The sequence below is a fragment of the Microcaecilia unicolor genome, chromosome 8 (genome assembly GCF_901765095.1).
Source record: "Microcaecilia unicolor chromosome 8, aMicUni1.1, whole genome shotgun sequence".
NCBI lineage: Eukaryota > Metazoa > Chordata > Amphibia > Gymnophiona > Siphonopidae > Microcaecilia > Microcaecilia unicolor.
The window spans coordinates 215534208-215555091 of NC_044038.1; the positions used below are offsets into that span (position 1 = coordinate 215534208).

Consider the following 20884-nt stretch of genomic DNA (forward strand, 5'->3'; position numbering starts at 1 on the left):
ATCTTCCGCCTTAACCGATATACTCATATCACCCCTCTCCTCAAGTCACTCCACTGGCTCCCAATCAGATACCGCATACAGTTCAAGCTTCTCTTACTCACCTACAAATGCACTCGATCTGCGGCCCCTCCTTACCTCTCTACCCTCATCTCCCCTTACGTCCCTACCCGTAACCTCAGCTCTCAAGACAAATCCCTCCTTTCAGTACCCTTCTCCACCACCTCCAACTCCAGGCTCTGCCCTTTCTGTCTCGCCTCACCCCATGCCTGGAACAAACTCCCTGAGCCCATACGCCGTGCTCCCTCCCTACCCATCTTCAAATCAATGCTCAAAGCCCACCTCTTCAATGTCGCCTTCGGCACCTAATCACTACACCTCTTCTCAGGAAATCTTAACTACCCCAACTTGACATTTCGTCCTTTAGATTAGAGGAGTGTGGTAGCCGTGTTAGTCCACTCTTAAGGTTCTCAATAGAAATCAAACAAAATAAAACATGGAAAAGAAAATAAGATGATACCTTTTTTATTGGACATAACTTAATAAATGTCTTGATTAATCAAGAAATGTATTAAGTTATGTCCAATAAAAAAGGTATCATCTTATTTTCTTTTCCATGTTTTATTTTGTTTGATTTCTATTGAGGTCCTTTACATTGTAAGCTCTTCTGAGCAGGGACTGTCCTTAATTGTTAATTTGTACAGCGCTGCGTAACCCTAGTAGCGCTCTAGAAATGTTTAGTAGTAGTAGTACACCAGCACTAACATTGCCAGTATTGCACAAAAAGCAACATTTATTTTCAAACTGACATCCTAACAGTCACCTGTTTAGCCATTGCTTCTTCAGGGGATCTTCAAAGAGTCACCTAAAAATTGGAGTGGAGGAGTAGCCTAGTGGTTAGATCACCAGTTTTGCAATCCAGCGGTGGCCGGTTCAAATCCCACTGCTGCTCCTTGTGATCTTGGGCAAGTCACAACCCTCCATTGCCTCAGGATTGTGAGCCCTCCTGGGACAGAGAAATATCCAGAGTACCTGAATGTAACTCGCCTTGAGCTACTACTGAAAAAGGTGTGAGCAAAATCTAAATAAAAATAGCATCAGTATCCTGCACAATATATGGGATCCAAATCAGCATTTACAATTTCTGTGGTCAGCTGTACTCGCAATACTTGCTTCTGGATCACCATACTGCTGTCGATAAGCACAAATAAAATGGCGGTGGCGGCGTCTTTTAACCCCTTTTGCCAACCTTTAGCTGTCAATCAAATACTGGAAGCAGTAAAGCTGCTTGTCAGGTCTCTCAGTTTTTCACATAAAGCAATTCCAATTAAAATTTGAATTTAAACCCTTAGTTCAAGGGAGTTCAGATGAAAAATCCACTGTAGTTCACGTTGCAGCAGGAGTTTATCACTCCATCTCGCTGTCAGTACTATTCTGTCGATTGCAAAGCACACCAAATCTTCAAAAGAGTGGGACTTCAAGGAACAGTGTTGAACCAAAGGAGTACCTAATTTCTTCCTGGTGATAGTGGATCGATGTTCATTTATCTGTACATGTTATGGTCTAGTGGTCTTTCCAATGTAAAGTTTATTGCAGTTGCAACAAAGTGCATATACCACATTATCAATGGTGCAAGTTGTACAGAATTTTTAACTTAATTTTGCCATCAAATGGATTGACAAGTGTATCAATCTCCAGTATCACCCCACCAATCTTACAACCCCAACCCCACTTTTCAGTTTTTGTCCAGGCTAATTAATTCTTTTGCATTTTTGTTCCTTGCAAATGTTGCTGTGTGAATACCGGGTGAGTCTTGACAGTATCACAATTTCATTTGATAATCTGGGCCACCTCTTCTCCAACAGTCATGAAACACATCACAAAAGTACCCACATCTTCTTTCAAACGTGACTTCATTTTGTAAAAGTAAATCTTGATTATTGTATTTTGCACATTTGTATGCATTATGCAATACTTTCAAAGAAAAGCCTCTCTTAAATTACTACAAAACTTCTTCGATTGACATCTGAAATACTGTACCTCCGCACAAATTCTTCTAAACTACGAGAATGGAAGACTGTCCTTCAACTTATGTGGATGACAACTGCCATAATCCAAAAAAGTATTCCTATCTGTAGGCTTCACATTACGTTAGTCACAAAACCAGTCAGACTGTTCAATTTCCACATCCAAAAAGTGGATGATCTTATAAGAACAAGAAGCTGTGAACTGAATAGCAGAGTGACAGGTATTCAACCACATAACAAATGATTGAAAAGCTGTGTCATCACTGTGCCATAAAACAAACATGTCAATATAATGATGCCATAAGAATTATTTTACGGAAAAATTTGAAGATATGATCCACTTGTTCTAAAATGCAGACATGTACAAATTGGTTACAGTAGGGGCAAACGTTGCCCCCATAACCACACCAGAAATCTGTAAATACAAACACCCCATAAACAGGAAGTCATTTTCACATAATCAATTTGGCTAGCTGATGTAAGCATTTAGAGGGAATTTCATGTGACCTTGGTTTCTCTTCTAATCCCAGTGATATAACAAGAAGAGCTTCATCTTGTGGTATCATAGTGTACAAGTACTTGGTATCCAAAGTGGCCATCAACAAACGTCAGCAATCTCTCAACTGTTATCTCTCCAATCATCTGTAAAACATGTGTAGTATCTCTAATGTATGAAAACCTTTTATTCAACAGAGGTTTCAACAGAATCCAGAGGTCAGGTGTATCATGCAGCTTCTGCAACAGCAGTTTCTGGCATGATGCAGCATCAACATTGACAGCCAGTTGCATAGCACAACTTAAGCAATAGCAGCCAGCTACCCAGCCTGCTTCATCAGCAACCACTAGCTGCATGGCACACTGTCAACATAAGCCAGTAGATAGCATAACACAGCTTTGACAACAGCAGCCACCTACATGGCATGGCATCAGCAGTGGCAGCCGGTTGCATCACAATCTTCAGCAACAGTGGCCAACGGCATCCTTGATAGCTGTCAGCAGCATTGCACTGTTGTAGGTGCAGCTAACTGGAGACCACAGCTTTAGCTTTGGCAGCAGCCAATAAAAGGCTCACTTTCAGGAACAGTAATCTATTCAATACTCTTGTGTCAATATACAGCTTTAGGACATTGCTTCAGCAGTTCCCTACAGTATGATACAGCAATAGTTCAAGCAGTCAGGCTTTCTATTCAACTTCAATACTAGCTGACTATATGATACAGCTGCATCAGCTGCCAACTATATGGCACATCTGCTGGCAACAGTCACTTTTAAGCTACATAGGCAACAGGGATGATCTCTGTAACACAGCTTCTCCGAGGACAAGCAGGCTGCTTGTTCTCACTGATGGGTGACGTCCACGGCAGCCCCTCCAATCGGAATCTTCACTAGCAAAGTCCTTTGCTAGCCCTCGCGCGCCCGCGCGCACCGCGCATGCGCGGCCGTCTTCCCGCCCGAAACCGGCTCGAGCCGGCCAGTCTTCTTTTGTCCGCACTCGGTACGGTCGTATTTTTCGCCGTGTCGAGCCCTGGAGAGTCAACCTCGCGCGTCCATATTGTTGAACGTGTTTTTTCTTCGGAAAAGCTTTTCTTGTACTCGGGAAGTGCTCCGGAACCCCTCCACCGGGTTTCGTTTCAATCCTCCCCGTATTTCCAGCTTTTGGCCCCGATAAGTTTTCTTTCGTCGTCGGGGTAGGCCTCTTTTCGGCCTCGGTCGAGATTTTCTCCCTCTAAAGTTTTTGGTGCTCTTTTTCCGTCATTTCGGACTTTGATTTCGCCGGCGTGATTTTTCCGCCCATGACATCGAAGCCTTCCAGCGGCTTCAAGAAGTGCACCCAGTGCGCCCGGGTTATCTCGCTCACTGATCGACACTCGTCGTGTCTTCAGTGTCTGGGGGCCGAGCACCGCCCTCAGAACTGTAGTCTGTGTTCCCTGCTTCAAAGGCGGACTCAGGTAGCGAGACTAGCCCAGTGGAACGTTTTGTTCTCGGGCTCTTCGTCGGCATCGGCACCGGGATCTTCGAGTGCATCGACGTCGTCAGCGTCCAGACCATCTTCCTCGGCCGCCCTTGCATCGAGTGCATCGAGGCATCGGGCCTCTGCATCGGCGCCGAGACATCGGATAGCTGCATCGACGTCGGTGGTACCGGGACCTCGTCTACTGATGTCGTCGGACGGTGGTGCATCGTCAGGAGTGCAGGTGAGGGCTGTCCATTCCCCTGCTGGTGGCGGTGAGCCTTCGGGTGGGTCTCCTCCCACCCTGAGGGCTCCTGCGGTACAGCCCCCCCGAGACCGACCTTCTTCGGCCTCGGCCCCGAGGAAGCGACGGATGGATTCTACGTCCTCCTCGTCGGTGCCGGGGAGCTCCGGTGACATGCTTCGGAAGAAGTCGAAGAAGCATCGACACCGGTCTCCTCCCCGCGTCGGCACCGAGAGCTCTGGGTCGCCGAGGGATTCGGCACCCAGCAGGCATCGGCACCAAGAGGACCGCTCACCCTCTGTCCAAGAGGTGTCGATGCGCTCCACTCTGGACAGCCCGGAACAGCCTCCTCGCCCGGAACAGGTCCTGACGTCGACGCCTGCATCGACCTCACAGCCTTTCTCTGGAGCCGCTCTAAACGAGAGCCTCCGGGCCGTTCTCCCAGAGATTCTGGGAGAGCTGTTGCGCCCTACCCCTCCGGTACCGGCGGTGCTTGCGCCTCCGGTACCGTCGAGCGTGGCACCGGCTGGCCCATCGCCCAGGTTGAGGTCCCCGACGTCGGTACCGCGTGCGGTGCCGGCAGCGGCCACCTCCCAGGAAGGCTCCCCGACTACGTCGGCGGAGGGAGCTTCGCCGATGCGGGCGAGGGAGTCTACCTCTCGACGCCCCCATCGTGGACGTGGCTCCACTGAGTCGAGCAGGGCGAGGTTGCAGACACAGGTTCGTGAACTTGTGTCTGACACCGAGGGTGAGGCCTCGTGGGAGGAAGAGGAAGATCCTAGATATTTCTCTGACGAGGAGTCTGAGGGTCTTCCTTCTGATCCCACTCCCTCTCCTGAAAGACAGCTTTCTCCTCCCGAGAGTCTGTCTTTTGCTTCCTTTGTCCGGGAGATGTCTACGGCCATCCCCTTCCCGGTGGTTGTGGAGGACGAGCCCAGGGCTGAAATGTTTGAGCTCCTGGACTATCCTTCTCCACCTAAGGAAGCGTCCACTGTTCCCTTGCACCATGTCCTGAAAAAGACATTGCTTGCGAACTGGACCAAGCCATTAACTAATCCCCACATTCCCAAGAAGATCGAGTCCCAGTACCGGATCCATGGGGACCCAGAGCTGATGCGCACTCAGTTGCCTCATGACTCTGGAGTTGTGGATTTGGCCCTAAAGAAGGCTAAGAGTTCTAGGGAACATGCTTCGGCGCCCCCGGGCAAGGACGCTAGAACCTTAGACTCCTTTGGGAGGAAGGCCTACCATTCCTCTATGCTCGTGTCCAAGATCCAGTCTTACCAGCTCTACACGAGCATACACATGCGGAACAATGTGCGGCAGTTGGCGGGCTTGGTTGATGCTCTTCCCCCTGAGCAAGCCAAGCCTTTTCAGGAGGTGGTCAGGCAGCTGAAGGCGTGCAGAAAATTCCTGGCCAGAGGAGTTTATGACACTTTTGATGTTGCGTCCAGGGCCGCTGCTCAAGGTGTGGTGATGCGCAGGCTCTCATGGCTGCGTGCCGCCGACCTGGAGAATAGAATCCAGCAGCGGATTGCGGACTCGCCTTGCCGTGCGGACAATATTTTTGGTGAAAAAGTCGAACAGGTGGTAGAGTCTCTCCACCAGCGGGACACCGCATTCGACAAATTCGCCCACCGGCAGCCTTCAGCTTCTACCTCTACAGGTAGACGATTTTTCGGGGGAAGGAAGACTGTTCCCTACTCTTCTGGCAAGCGTAGGTACAATCCTCCTTCCCGACAGCCTGCGGCCCAGGCTAAGCCCCAGCGCGCTCGCTCTCGTCAGCAGCGTGCGACTCAGCAAGGCCCCGCGGCTCCCCAGCAAAAGCAAGGGGCGAGCTTTTGACTGGCTCCAGCAGAGCATAGCCGACATCCAAGTGTCCGTGCCGGGCGACCTGCCAGTCGGAGGGAGGTTGAAAGCTTTTCACCGAAGGTGGCCTCTCATAACCTCCGATCAGTGGGTTCTGCAAATAGTCCGGCAGGGGTACACCCTCAATTTGACCTCAAAACCTCCAAATTGTCCACCGGGAGCTCAATCTTACAGCTTCCAGCACAAGAGGGTACTTGCAGAGGAACTGTCCGCCCTTCTCAGCGCCAATGCGGTCGAGCCCGTGCCATCCGGGCAAAAAGGGCTGGGATTCTATTCCAGGTACTTCCTTGTGGAAAAGAAAACGGGGGATGCGTCCCATCCTAGACCTAAGGGCCCTGAACAAATATCTCGTAAAAGAAAAGTTCAGGATGCTTTCCCTGGGCACCCTTCTCCCCATGATTCAGCAAAACGATTGGCTATGCTCTCTGGACTTGAAGGATGCCTACACACATATCCCGATACTGCCAGCTCACAGACAGTATCTGCGATTTCAGTTGGGCACACGCCACTTCCAGTACTGTGTGCTACCCTTTGGGCTCGCCTCTGCGCCCAGGGTGTTCACAAAGTGCCTAGCTGTGGTAGCAGCGGCACTTCGCAGGCTGGGAGTACACGTGTTCCCATATCTCGACGATTGGCTGGTAAAGAACACGTCCGAGGCAGGAGCCCTGCAGTCCATGCAGATGACTATTCGCCTTCTGGAGCTACTGGGGTTTGTGATAAATTACCCAAAGTCCCATCTTCTTCCAGTGCAGAACCTCGAATTCATAGGAGCCCTGCTGGATTCTCGGACGACTCGCGCCTATCTCCCAGAGACGAGAGCCAACAACTTGTTGTCCCTCGTCTCCCGGGTGCGGGCGTCCCAGCAGATCACAGCTCGGCAGATGTTGAGATTGCTGGGCCATATGGCCTCCACAGTTCATGTGACTCCCATGGCCCGCCTTCACATGAGATCTGCTCAATGGACCCTAGCCTCCCAGTGGTATCAGGCCGCTGGAGGTCTAGAGGACGTGATCCACCTGTCCACGAGTTTTCTCGAATCCCTGTATTGGTGGACGATTTGGACCAATTTGACTCTGGGACGTCCCTTCCAAATTCCTCAGCCACAAAAAGTGCTGACCACGGATGCGTCTCTCCTGGGATGGGGAGCTCATGTCGATGGGCTTCACACCCAAGGAAGCTGGTCCCTCCAAGAACGCGATCTACAGATCAATCTTCTGGAGTTACGAGCGATCTGGAACGCTCTGAAGGCTTTCAGAGATCGGCTGTCCCACCAAATTATTCAAATTCAGACAGACAACCAGGTTGCCATGTACTATGTAAACAAGCAGGGGGGCACCGGATCTCGCCCCCTGTGTCAGGAAGCCGTCAGCATGTGGACCTGGGCTCGCCGGTACGGCATGGTGCTCCAAGCCACATATCTGGCAGGCGTAAACAACAGTCTGGTCGACAGGTTGAGCAGGATTATGCAACCTCACGAGTGGTCGCTCAGCTCCCGAGTGGTGCGCCAGATCTTCCAAGCGTGGGGCACCCCCTTGGTGGATCTCTTCGCATCTCGAGCAAACCACAAAGTCCCTCAGTTCTGTTCCAGGCTTCAGGCCACCGGCAGACTGGCGTCGGATGCCTTCCTCCTCGATTGGGGGGAGGGCCTGCTGTATGCTTATCCTCCCATTCCTCTGGTGGGGAAGACTTTGTTGAAACTCAAGCAAGACCGAGGCACCATGATCCTGATTGCTCCTTTTTGGCCGCGTCAGATCTGGTTCCCTCTTCTTCTGGAGTTATCCTCCGAAGAACCGTGGAGATTGGAGTGTTTTCCGACCCTCATCACGCAGGACGAAGGGGCTCTTCTGCATCCCAACCTCCGGTCCCTGGCTCTCACGGCCTGGATGTTGAGGGCGTAGATTTTGCCTCTTTGGGTCTGCCAGAGGGTGTCTCCCGTATCTTGCTTGCTTCCAGGAAAGACTCCACTAAGAGAAGTTACTTCTTTCATTGGAGGAGGTTTGCCGTCTGGTGTGACAGCAAGGCCCTAGATCCTCGCTCTTGTCCTACACAGACCCTGCTTGAATACCTTCTGCACTTGTCTGAGTCTGGTCTTAAGACCAACTCCGTAAGGGTTCATCTTAGTGCAATCAGTGCATACCATTACCAAGTGGAAGGTAAGCCGATCTCAGGACAGCCTTTAGTTGTTCGCTTCATGAGAGGTTTGCTTTTGTCAAAGCCCCCTGTCAAGCCTCCTACAGTGTCATGGGATCTCAATGTCGTTCTCACCCAGCTGATGAAACCTCCTTTTGAGCCACTGAATTCCTGCCATCTGAAGTACTTGACCTGGAAGGTCATTTTCTTGGTGGCAGTTACTTCAGCTCGTAGAGTCAGTGAGCTTCAGGCCCTGGTAGCCCAGGCCCCTTACACCAAATTTCATCATAACAGAGTAGTCCTCCGCACTCACCCTAAGTTCCTGCCAAAGGTCGTGTCGGAGTTCCATCTGAACCAGTCAATTGTCTTGCCAACATTCTTTCCCCGTCCTCATTCCTGCCCTGCTGAACGTCAGCTGCACACATTGGACTGCAAGAGAGCATTGGCCTTCTACCTGGAGCGGACACAGCCCCACAGACAGTCCGCCCAATTGTTTGTTTCTTTTGATCCCAATAGGAGGGGAGTGGCTGTAGGGAAACGCACCATATCCAATTGGCTAGCAGATTGCATTTCCTTCACTTACGCCCAGGCGGGGCTGGCTCTTGAGGGTCATGTCACGGCTCATAATGTTAGAGCCATGGCTGCGTCGGTAGCCCACTTGAAGTCAGCCTCCATTGAAGAAATTTGCAAAGCTGCGACGTGGGCTTCTGTCCACACATTCACATCCCATTACTGCCTGCAGCAGGATACCCGACGCGACAGTCGGTTCGGGCAGTCAGTTCTTCAGAACCTGTTTGGGCTTTAGGATCCAACTCCACCCCCCGAGGGCCCTGTTTGTTCTGTTCCAGGCTACACTCTCAGTTAGTTGGTAATTTGTTTAGGTCAATTTCTGTTATGTCCTCGCCGTTGCGAGGCCCAATTGACCATGGTTGTTGTTTTGAGTGAGCCTGGGGGCTAGGGATACCCCATCAGTGAGAACAAGCAGCCTGCTTGTCCTCGGAGAAAGCGAATGCTACATACCTGTAGAAGGTATTCTCCGAGGACAGCAGGCTGATTGTTCTCACAAACCCGCCCGCCTCCCCTTTGGAGCTGTGTCTTCCCTTAAGAGTTTGTCTTGCTACATACTGGACTGGCCGGCTCGAGCCGGTTTCGGGCGGGAAGACGGCCGCGCATGCGCGGTGCGCGCGAGGGCTAGCAAAGGACTTTGCTAGTGAAGATTCCGATTGGAGGGGCTGCCGTGGACGTCACCCATCAGTGAGAACAATCAGCCTGCTGTCCTCGGAGAATACCTTCTACAGGTATGTAGCATTCGCTTTCATGGTACAGTTTCAGTGCTAGAGCATATAGCTACTTAAAATACCAGCTTTAGGTTTCAGTACCAGTAGGAACCAGTTCTTTGATACAGCTACTCTAGTAAGCTTAACTCACAGCCTCGACATCAGCCACCTATGTGGCTTTGCTGTACCTCTACAACATACAAGTTAAATAATCCTCTTCCCAACTTATCGGTTTATAACAGTTGACACAGTTAATAACTTACACATCTAGCACATCACTAGACGGAAAAAGGAGGAACATTGGAGGATGATGCCTCAAAAGTGCACCCTCTTGTTGTGGCACAGCCTACTTTAACTGGGAGCATATCACTCTCATCATCGGCTCAAAACCTCCTCCTCCTTATGGTATTTTATATTTTCAATAATACAAGTTTTCTCTATTTTTTTTTCTTATTATAAGCTGAACTTACCTGTGCTTGCTGCTCATTGTTATCAGAGTGCCACGGCCGAATATGGCCAAAGTTTTGAACCTTCAGGGTCCATGGGAGGTCTCTATCACTGTTCTGGTGTCCTGAGCCCCGTTCCTGCAGCTCTCTAGTAAATATGGTTACAGCACTTCCCAGCTGTATGTCACAACTATAGCATCATCTTGTAGGGCATATTTCAGTCGCCTTTAAATATGGCACATCTTTAGTAGCAGGATGTGATGCACTGCAACATCTTCAGACTACGTAGCTCAGTTGCAACATCTGTCTGTTTGGTATAGGATCAACATCTAGACTTCTAGTATATCTTGACTGGCTGTCTATAGGATTCAGTGGTACCAGCTAACGACAGGATACATCTGCTCTAGCAGGCTTTAGGTCACCACAGTGCTGGTCTAAGCAATGATATGACCCATGCTTTGTCACTCCTGCTGTGGTCATCTGTGAGCCACAGCTCCTGTGATAAGCTGTATGGCACATTTGTCTAGTACCTTCCAGTTTCAATTTGTACGGGAACTTGCCAAGCCTAGAACTGCTTAGCTTTCTGGTCAGCAGTTATTGAACAGCCTTTTACCATTTTTCCTTCCTTCTTATGGAGTTTACAATTTTTGTTTCCTTTTTCAAATATTTAGTCTGCTTTAGCCTTAGTCTAGGCAAGCTTGTAAATGTCAGCTGCAGATTACAACATCCTATATAATAAAACTCACCCTCAACGTTCTGAGGACACTGCCGTTGGCCTCACTGTCAGGTCCTTTGGGCACTTACTTCCGGTTCGAAGCCTTCGTGGTGGTGAAGCCACCAAAAACACTATGTTGGGGCCCTGCCCTCGCGTCAAACATTATGACATCGAGGGCGGAGCAATGGCATCAGTGGCTTCACAACCAACGAATCAGCAGATTGAAGGTGGCGTGCCGAGGTCCGCAACAATGGCAGTCAGTGCCTTCAGAACGCCGAAGGGTAGGGAGGGGGGAGGTTCGGAAGGAAACCGTGCTAGCGCCCGTTTCATTTGCGCAAGAAACGGGCATGTTTTACTAGTTTCTTATATTGCGTTCTCCATTTTACCTTTCAAGTAATTTTCTCTGACTATAAGGTGAATGGCTAACAGGATATTCATTTTTCGTCCTTTGTTGCAGTTAACTTTGAGAGTTCTGGGACCTTAAGCTCCAGTAATACCCCTAACCACAATTACAGCTTCACACAATGTGGCATAAAGGTGGTGAGCTTCTGGCTTGTGCTATGCCCAAAGACATAGTTTTTCCAACTAGCAGACATGTTTTCTTATACCTTTCCTGTAGGACACAGCAGGTTATTTCTCTTCTGTGCTAGTTCAGTAGCAGTATACCTTAGCATAGTCACATCATTGGTAATGACAGATGATTTTTATTGATACATCCATTGTGCCGTACTTCCTTCACACTGTGTTACTGAGATGGCATGCTCATGCTCTTCTCTATCAGATTAAATTCCCAAACCATTAAGTATGCCTAGTTCTCTTTCTGTGCATTAGAGGTGATACTTCCATCTTTCTAATTGCAATATTATCTTACTCTACTAGTTCTATCCTTTTTTTGTTGGGGGGGGGGGGGGGGGGGGAGGGTTGCTATATCCCAATACTCTGGACTGGTCTTTTTTGGACGCTAAGGAAGGAAGAATTGTGTCTTAACTGATAATTCTCTTTCCTTTAGTCCTATCAGACCGGTCCAGAAACCTTCTCTGCTTTATTCATTGGTTTATTTCTGCTAAGTGGTATTCCTTCCTATTTGTCTCTTTTTGACAGGTTTCCATTCATCCTGTTTTCAAGTTTATTCACTGTGCTCAGTCTCGCACACCTCCTGACTTTGTGAAATATCTTCATGTCAGTTGACTACATGCTGCCTTTATTGTTGAAGTTACTGCCTGAATTAGACATGCGGTCTTGAGTTTTCAGTGGTGACCAACAATATGGTCATGAGTACCACTGTTTGGCTAGTGAAAATACTGATCATTCGCAGCTACACAATATCCTTGAGAGACGACGCTTAAATAAACTACTGTTTCCATCTGCTGGCGAACAGATCTAACCAAATAGTCTGGACTGGTCTAATAGGTCTTACCTGATAATGTTCTTTTGTCCTAACTTTTTTCCTCTATTTTGTTTTAATTATAATTCCTAGTGGCTTTCTGGCTTTCTTTGTGTAAACCACCTTGGACCTGTTGGGTATAAGGTGAGAGAGAAATCCTAATATTAGATTGGATTGGATTTTGGTGAGAATTAAAATTTAATCAGAGCTCCATAATGTTAGATAATTTGGATCCTCTGCTCTGATGCGCCCTTTAGATCTCTGTAAGAGAATCTGTCCAAACTTCAGTAAGGCTCTGCAAAAGGTTCAAAGGCTTTCTAGTAAGCAGGAACAAAATGGAACAAGTTAGAAGTGGCATTTTAGTAAGTTACTAGGTGATAATCTACAGCAGTGTTTCCCATTTCCAGTAATGGAGTAGCCCTTGCCAGTCAGGTTTTCAGGATATCCACGATGAATATGCACGAACTTGAATTGCATACACTGCCTCGGTTATATGCAAATCTCTTTCATGCATATTCATTGTGGACATCCTGAAAACCTGACTGGCAAGGGGTACTCCAGGACCAGATTTGGGAAACACTGGTCTACAGTAAGTGGAGAGCTCCAGTTTCTGTCCATGTTCTTTGTCAAGTTAAGCATTTAATTGTTGTGGGCTTCATTTTACAAAAAGGGAGGTGGGCAAGCAGTTGCTATTATTTGTTCCCTGCTACCTCTCTTGAATGACTAGAAATTAAAAAAAAAAAAAAAAAAAAGTTTAAGTATAGGGAGGAGGGAGAGTAATAGCCCCAATTTCTCACAAATAATTGCACTCTTAGAAATAAACAAAGTAGCCCTCTTATAAAGAACCGCCCACAGTTCCTATACCTCTTCCGCTTTCATAGTCATACTCTTTCTCTGTAATACACATGCACTTAGAATTTCTTCAATGTAAAGAACATACTGAGAATTGTGTACTCCACAAAGTACATCTTTGTGCTTTTACTTTTGAATTGTTTGTAGTTTGATTGGATTCCAAGTTACTGCTTTGTTATGCTACCTACATGAAAACCTTCAGTATTGCTTTCCAAACTGAAATACCAGAAGCTCAACTTTGTTTTGACATTTTTTTTGCATCTTCGAGTCTACTGATTTTGCTTTTGTTTGTTTTTTTTGCTTTGTTTTGTGTTTATTTTGGTTTTCAACTAACTTTATTGAATCTGAATCCCCTGTGTGCATGGTTGATACCTTGCCTCTTCTAAGGAGAAACAACTAACGTTGTTAAAGGTAACATAACCAGCTTTTATACTTTAAATGCCCTTCTATTTTCAATTCCTTTCAATGGTATCCTGGCTTCTGATATGTTTTGGGTTTTATAATCATAGTCTTTTTATTTTTTTTAATTGCCTCCACCATTACCTTGTTTTGGAGAAGATACTCTACTGCTTAAATTAGGCATTCTCTGTTAAGCTCCCAAGATTTGTTTTTGAAAGGCAAAGAAAGTTCTCTTATACTTTTTTCCCCTCTTCCCCATATTTTTATTCAGGATTTTAAACAGTTTGAACCTAATGACTTTTATATGAAGAACACTACATGGGATGATGTAGGTTTATGGGACCCTTCGCTTACAAAAAATCAGGTTTGGAAGATTACTACTTTGATTTAACAACTCCTGTTTTGGGTGTGGTAACTTACAAAAATGTTTAATATTTGAAGTGTAGCAGTTTCTTCTAATGTTTTATGGACTTTGAAAAATACTTCTCCAAAGAGGTTTATAGTATTTAAAAAACAAAAGTGCTAATCAGTGAAATTAAGGAAAATGCAGTTTACGATTATACAATATGTTAATACGCATGCTGGATAATTAGTCTTGTTATATGTAATTTTCTTACGCTGAGTCTGATAGCGCCTCTCTCTTTATCTCTCTCTTTAAAGGACTATCGTACAAAACCATTTTGCTGCAGTGCATGTCCATTTTCTTCGAAGTTCTTTTCTGCCTACAAAAGTCACTTCCGGAATGTTCATAATGAAGATTTTGAAAATCGAATCCTTCTGAACTGCCCCTACTGTACATTTAATGGGGACAAAAAGACTTTGGAAATGCATATTAAAATATTTCATGCTCCAAATGTTGCTGCACAGAGTGGAGGCATGGGCAGTTTTAAAGATAAAAACAAACATGAAAGCCTTAAACCTAAACAGGCTGACAGTGTAGAACAAGCTGTGTATTACTGTAAAAAGTGCACTTACCGAGATCCACTCTATGAAATAGTTAGAAAGCACATTTACAGGGAACATTTTCAGCATGTTGCAGCACCTTATGTAGCAAAGGCAGGTGAAAAATCTCTCAATGGTGCAGTTTCTTTAAGTTCAAACCCTCGGGATGATAACAGTATTCACTGTAAACGTTGCCTTTTTATGCCCAAGTCATATGAAGCTTTAGTGCAGCATGTTATTGAAGACCATGAACGCATAGGATATCAGGTAACAGCAATGATAGGGCATACTAATGTCGTGGTTCCAAGGTCAAAACCACTGATGTTAATAGCTCCAAAACCACAAGAGAAAAAGCCGCTAGGGGTTCCTCAAAGAATGGGCCCTTTGTCTTCAGGAAATATGCGTTCTCTTTCTTCGCAGCAAATGATGAATCGACTCACTATACCAAAGCCTACATTAAATTCTGCAGGAGTAAACATGATGTCTGGTGTTCATATGCAACAAAATAATTATGGTGTCAAATCAATGCCACCAGGTTATGCTGTCGGGCAGCAAGTGAGATTAGGTTTGGGTGGCAGTGCCCCAGTTTCTATTTCACAGCAGTCACAAACCATGAAACAGTTAATACCAAGTGGAAATGGAAGGCCTTATACAATTGGAACAGAACAAAGAACACAAGCGCCCGTAAGATACACAATGCAGTCTGCCAATTCATCTACTAGCCTTTCATCACCCCAGTTGAAACCAGCTTCATTAATTCCATCTCAGGCAGCATCAAGAGCATTGGCTCAGGCTAGCTCAAAACCACCTACATCAGCAGCAGCGGCTGCCGCTGCTGCTGCAGCCGCCGCCGCTGCAGCAGCTGCAGCAAATAGTGCAAATACATCATCTACACAAAAGTGGAAAATCTGTACAATTTGTAATGAGTTGTTTCCTGAGAATGTGTACAGTGTACATTTTGAAAAGGAGCACAAAGCTGAGAAGGTGCCTGCAGTAGCCAACTACATAATGAAAATACACAATTTCACTAGCAAATGTCTGTACTGTAATCGCTATTTACCCACTGATACACTGCTTAATCATATGTTAATCCATGGCTTATCTTGTCCATACTGCCGCTCAACTTTTAATGATGTTGAAAAGATGGCCGCTCATATGCGAATGGTTCATGTCGATGAAGAAATGGGACCTAAAACAGATTCCACTTTGACTTTTGATCTGACTTTACAGCAGGGTAGTCACACTAACATACATTTGCTTGTAACAACGTACAATCTAAGAGATGCCCCAGCTGAGTCTGTAGCCTATCATGCTCAGAATACTACTACTGTTCCTCCTAAACCACAGCCCAAAGTTCAAGAAAAGACAGATGTACCAGTAAAGAGCTCGCCCCAGGCTGCAGTTCCCTACAAAAAGGATGTAGGCAAAACACTTTGCCCCTTATGTTTTTCTATCCTGAAAGGACCCATATCGGATGCTCTTGCACATCACCTAAGGGAGAGACATCAGGTTATCCAAACTGTTCATCCTGTTGAGAAAAAGCTAACCTACAAATGTATACATTGCCTTGGTGTGTATACCAGTAATATGACTGCATCAACTATAACATTACACCTTGTTCATTGCAGAGGTGTAGGAAAAACGCAAAATGGGCAGGATAAAGTCACTGCACCGGCTAGATTAAATCCCTCTCCAGCAGTAGCACCACTGAAACGTACCTATGAGCACATAGAATTCAATATGACAAAAAAGAAAAAATTGGATGATGAAAATGACCCACCTGTTGTCTTTGAGGAAAAACCTGAAGAACCAGTGGTTTTGGCTTTAGATCCCAAAGGTCATGAAGATGATTCTTATGAAGCAAGAAAATCATTTCTTACAAAGTACTTCAATAAGCAGCCATATGCCAGTAGAAGAGAAATTGAGAAGTTGGCAGCCAGTTTATGGTTATGGAAGAATGATATAGCTTCACACTTTAGCAACAAAAGGAAGAAATGTATTAGAGACTGTGAAAAATACAAACCTGGTGTGTTGCTTGGCTTTAACATGAAAGAATTGAACAAAGTAAAGCATGACATGGATTTTGGAGCTGAATGGATGTTCGAAAACCATGATGAGACAACATCTAGAGTCAATGCTAGCAAGACTGTCGATAAGAAAATTAATCTAGACAGTGAAGATAATAGCTCCTCAGACTGCTATGAAAACGTGGAGGAGGAGTCAAATGAGAGTGCTGGAGAGCAAAATGCTAGTGCTGATACAGTGAAGAAGAATCCAGAAGAAAGCCTAAAGAATGAGATAACTGAAAAGAGTTCTGAGACCCTAAAGAAAAAACAAAAAGAATACTCAAAATGTGAAGATACTGAACCAGCGGAGAAACCAAAACCAATATTTGAGGGCTCAAATAGTGAGGTTGATCAAGACCCAACTCAATGGAAAAATGAAGTAATTCAGTCTGAAAGTGGACCAGGTTCACAGCCAACATCTGACTCTGAAGATAATGCATCAGCATTAAAACAGGAAGCCCAGACAAATGATTCATCCTGTAAAGAAGATGGTTGTAACAGCAAGGAAGCTTCAGAAACAAAAGATACTGTATTGGATAGTGAGGAAGAGCACTCAAAACGGAATGATAATTCCTATGGAAAAACAGGAGATTTTTGGTCTAAAGATAGACCGCAATGGAAAAAGGCAACAGAAAACGAGGAAAGCTTGTCAAATCAGCAGATGGCATGGCAGAGTAACACAATTGATAGTGAAGATGGTGACCAGTTTGACAAAATGACTAACAGTGTCACAGAGCCAATGCACAGCAGCTTAACTGGAGTAGGGCTGAGTAGCCAGCAAGCATGATCTATTCATCGTAAACATCAATATTATGCTGTAATTTGTAACAGTCTAAATATTTTTCATTTCATTATGGACTGCTAAGCTTAATTCTAATTGGTACTGTCTTGGACTGCTAAGTAATTTGATGATTTGATTATGACCACTATTCAAGTGGTTCTTTCTAAATAAAAATGTTGGCTGAATTGCTTGAGATTGCGGTTGCAACATACAGCAACAATGTGAAAACATTTGGATATGCTGGTGGCTCCAGAACATATCCACAGAAAAGCAGATGTTTACTTTATCTATCTGCGTTTTATCATTTATTTTACACTTTTATATGTTCAATTTTGTCTTTTTTTTTTTTTTAAAGCATCCTTTTTCACATTTGTTTAGGGCCAACATAATGAGCTACCAGATCATTGTGTATAGTACACTGTGGGGGGGGGGGGGGGGGAGAGAGAGGATTGATAATTTTTTCCATGTATTCATTCTGAATAGCTGAAATGTATATTTGTACAGTCTTTTAGACCTATTCAAGTGAAGCTTCTATTGTTGTGTATCCATCATAGAATTGTTTCTCTTTTTTTAGTGTTGCCCTGCTGTGTAATAAATGCTGTATCTAGTTTACCTAGCAAAAAGCTTGAACTGCTATAGTATGAACTTTTGACACTTAGTTTTGCACATAACCTGTACAATCTCAAAATAGAGGCCAGCAACTTGACATTTACTGGACTCTTGTATTATAGAACTTTCTTCTGAAATATTCTTGACATGATAAACTGGTGTTTCAGATAATCTGTTCTCTGAAATCTTTTAAGCTAAAAATCACATTCAAGAAAAGTTTGCAGCTACTAATTTTGACACCTTTTAAATCTGTATAAAATGTGTTTAAAAAGCAGCTTACAAAATCAAAATGCTGCATTTTGAATATTTAGTTTTTGTTTAGTTAACACCAACATGGTGTATTCATTTCTACCATCTAATATGACACACTATTGTAGTATGTATAATTTTGTGATCTTTATTTCCCTTTGTATTCATTTAAGCATCTAAATAAATCGCTGTATTGTGCTTGATATAAATATGTGCCTCATTACACATGTTCTCAGAATACTTAAGTTTGTAGGTCTTAATCAAGACATGGAGTGTCAATTCTGTAAAGGATGCCCAAATTTGAGTACTAAAATGCAAGGCACTCAGTGCAAATTGTGTAAAGGCATCTGGGTGCCCAGATTCTGTTATAAGGGTGTAAGTTGCATCAGTACTATCACACTGTGTAAATGTTGCATTTTAGCACATAACTTCTGGTATTCTGTAAGTTATACATGTTAAGAGCAGGATCCACCCATGCTACACTCACGTGTACACTTTCCTTGCAGTTACATACTATGCAGGTTTGCACGCTAAACTTGTAGCATACCGCTTAGCACCAAACTGGCACTTAAAACACATGAATGATAGTATTGTACAATCTTAGCACAGAAATGGTGCTTACGTTTAGGTGCTAAGATTACAGAATTAGGGGGTTAGTGTGTATGACAGAAAAATCAATTTTTATATTGGGAACTTGCTGCGCTCTGCTTAACATCGCATAAAATAATCATTACAGTCCAGCAGCTTTTCCTTATTAAAAAGTTCTGCTGTGTTCATTGCTTATGCAAGTTTTTGAAATGATAGTTTTAGAAACTGGTGCCCTTCCTTTCTTTCTAGAGCACATGCAGCAGTATGACCAACTTTCCTACAGACCACCTGCTCCTGTAGCCCTTAAAGCTTTGAAACTGCAAATTGATATGATGATTGACTATGCTTATTCTCATTTATGCCCCTTCTTTCACATAGTCTAATATCTGGTTTCGACTCCTAGACATGCAAGAAATGCATCAGAAAATATTTTTGCCACTGTTAATCACCCAGTATGCTTTTTTCTTTTTATTGTTTGCCTATAAACTATGGCTCTGTATCCTGTCTTGTTTTAACGTCCTTCTAGTACAAGACAAAAACAAAAAAAATTGTGAATACAAGTACTTAAATAAAGCTAGTCACACAGAACCCCTTAACTTTGCCAACAGAGTTACAAAATAATATGGGTCACTTTTGAATGCTTAGCCAAAATGTTTTAAACTGGTATTTGCTAAGGATTGACTTGCTCTGTAGTTGCCATACAATTCTTTAGACCTAAAAGTAGACATGGCAAATACAGAGCTGTGCATATATCTTACTGTTCAACAGCACTTCACAGTATTCTGGACAGATTATTACACCTTTTTTGTTAGGACACAAGTGGTTCTCAACCCAGTCATTAGGGGACAACCACAATAGTTGAGCATGAAACGTTTGCCTACAGTGGAGGTACTGTAGACAAATCTATCTCATGTATATTCATTTGTTTTCCTGAAACCTGGTTGTATCCTGAGGACCAGGTCTCCACATCTTAGTTTCTAAAACTTGACAGATGTGCACAGATGGGGGGGGGGGGGGGGTTTAAAACTGTATTGCCACCATGTACTTTGTAAAACATACATCTTTGCTTAGTGTTGCATTTAGGCAAAAGGATCTGCAAGCTACTATTCCTTGTCACCTATACCAGTCCAGACTAATGGGTTGTGTCCATCTACCAGCGGAAGGAGACAGAAAATAGTTCCAAGTAAACCGCCCCTTATGGGTATCGTGCAGCCTGTAATGTTCAGTATTTTCTCTGTCCCCTAGTGGATGGTGGACGGCTCGTGCAGTTGCTCTGGATTGCTGGCTGGTAGCTCCTGACCCAGAGATTCTTCTGGTGACAGTGGAGCCAGGGGTGTGCTGGTAGCCATGTTGGGGCTAGTTTTAGATGATACTCAGTGGTCCCGAGTTCCTCATCTGCCAGCTAGGGTGATATCCAGTGACCCTGGTTCCCTCCCCTGGCTGTCTTAGCAAGGTGATGGTTATTTGTGGCATGGAATACCTTGTCTCCCCTGTGGGGTTCTTCTGTGGTGGTAGGTATATCTGAATTTCTGGCTCTTGAGGTAAGCATTTTTTTATTCCTGTCACTAGTGAAGAAGGTTGTTTAAAAAAAAAAAAAAGAAGAAGAAACTTTGTTTTTCCTTCTTTCTCTTGCCTGTTAACTGATTTATTTTCCCGCCTTTGGCAATGTATTCTAGGGGGCTGCTTGCGAAGTTTTTTTTTTTAAATTTCGCTGGCCAGCGTCTGATTCTGATCTTGGACCCTTCTGAGCTGGTACCAGTTGCTTTGATTTTTTTTGTGGGGCACAGCTCGTGTCTGGATCATGAAACTCAGTTGTTCTCGTCATGGTCCTAGACGGTGGCTAGTTCAGAGGGCGGCCCCGTTGCTGGAACTTGTACCTTTGCAGTTTGGAGGTCTTAGTCTGCCATTTCCAAAGTGGGGGAAGTCTCTCGCTGGCTCTGTTTGGCTGCAGGCTCGGTCTTTTTAGTCCAGGGCTATTTTTTCATTCCTGTCAGCCTTACGCGGCTGTTGGTCAGTTCTTTTTCAGACCATCCGGTCTGCTGTTTCTGGCATCTTGCTTGAGATGCCCCTGCTATTTGATTCTTGTTTTGGCAGCAGTTTTTCCTCCCTTCCTTAGGGAAGTTCTGGTTCTCTCGTCCCCGTGGATCCCTCCTGTCTGCTTTGGTTTGTCTGCAGGGTACTTTCCTTCTGGTGGGGATCCGAGTTGCCCTTGGTGTGCAACTGCTAGCTCAAATCCCTCTTCTGAGTACCCTCGGGAGCACCATTCTTGCCAGTCTTTTGCTTGGACTCAGTTCAGTGTCTCTTTATGGGAATGTGCCTTTTTAGGACTAGTTTGCCACAGCTCGTCCTTGCTTCCCT

At 45.0% G+C, this 20884-nt stretch overlaps 1 protein-coding gene across 3 annotated transcripts in view; it reads left to right on the forward strand.

Moving 5' to 3' along the window:
- The window catches only part of ADNP (activity dependent neuroprotector homeobox), a 74823-nt gene extending 56675 nt beyond the window's left edge, over positions 1-18148 (forward strand). For 2 of the 3 annotated variants that reach the window (XM_030211460.1, XM_030211461.1), the window contains exons 3-4: positions 13563-13655; positions 13952-18148. In XM_030211460.1, the coding sequence (XP_030067320.1) occupies positions 13563-13655; positions 13952-17086 (3228 nt within the window). In that variant the 3' untranslated portion in view covers positions 17087-18148. The remainder of the gene's footprint in view (positions 1-13562; positions 13656-13951) is intronic. The other variant, XM_030211462.1, reaches the window with a different exon arrangement.
- The last annotated feature ends 2736 nt before the right edge of the window (positions 18149-20884 follow it).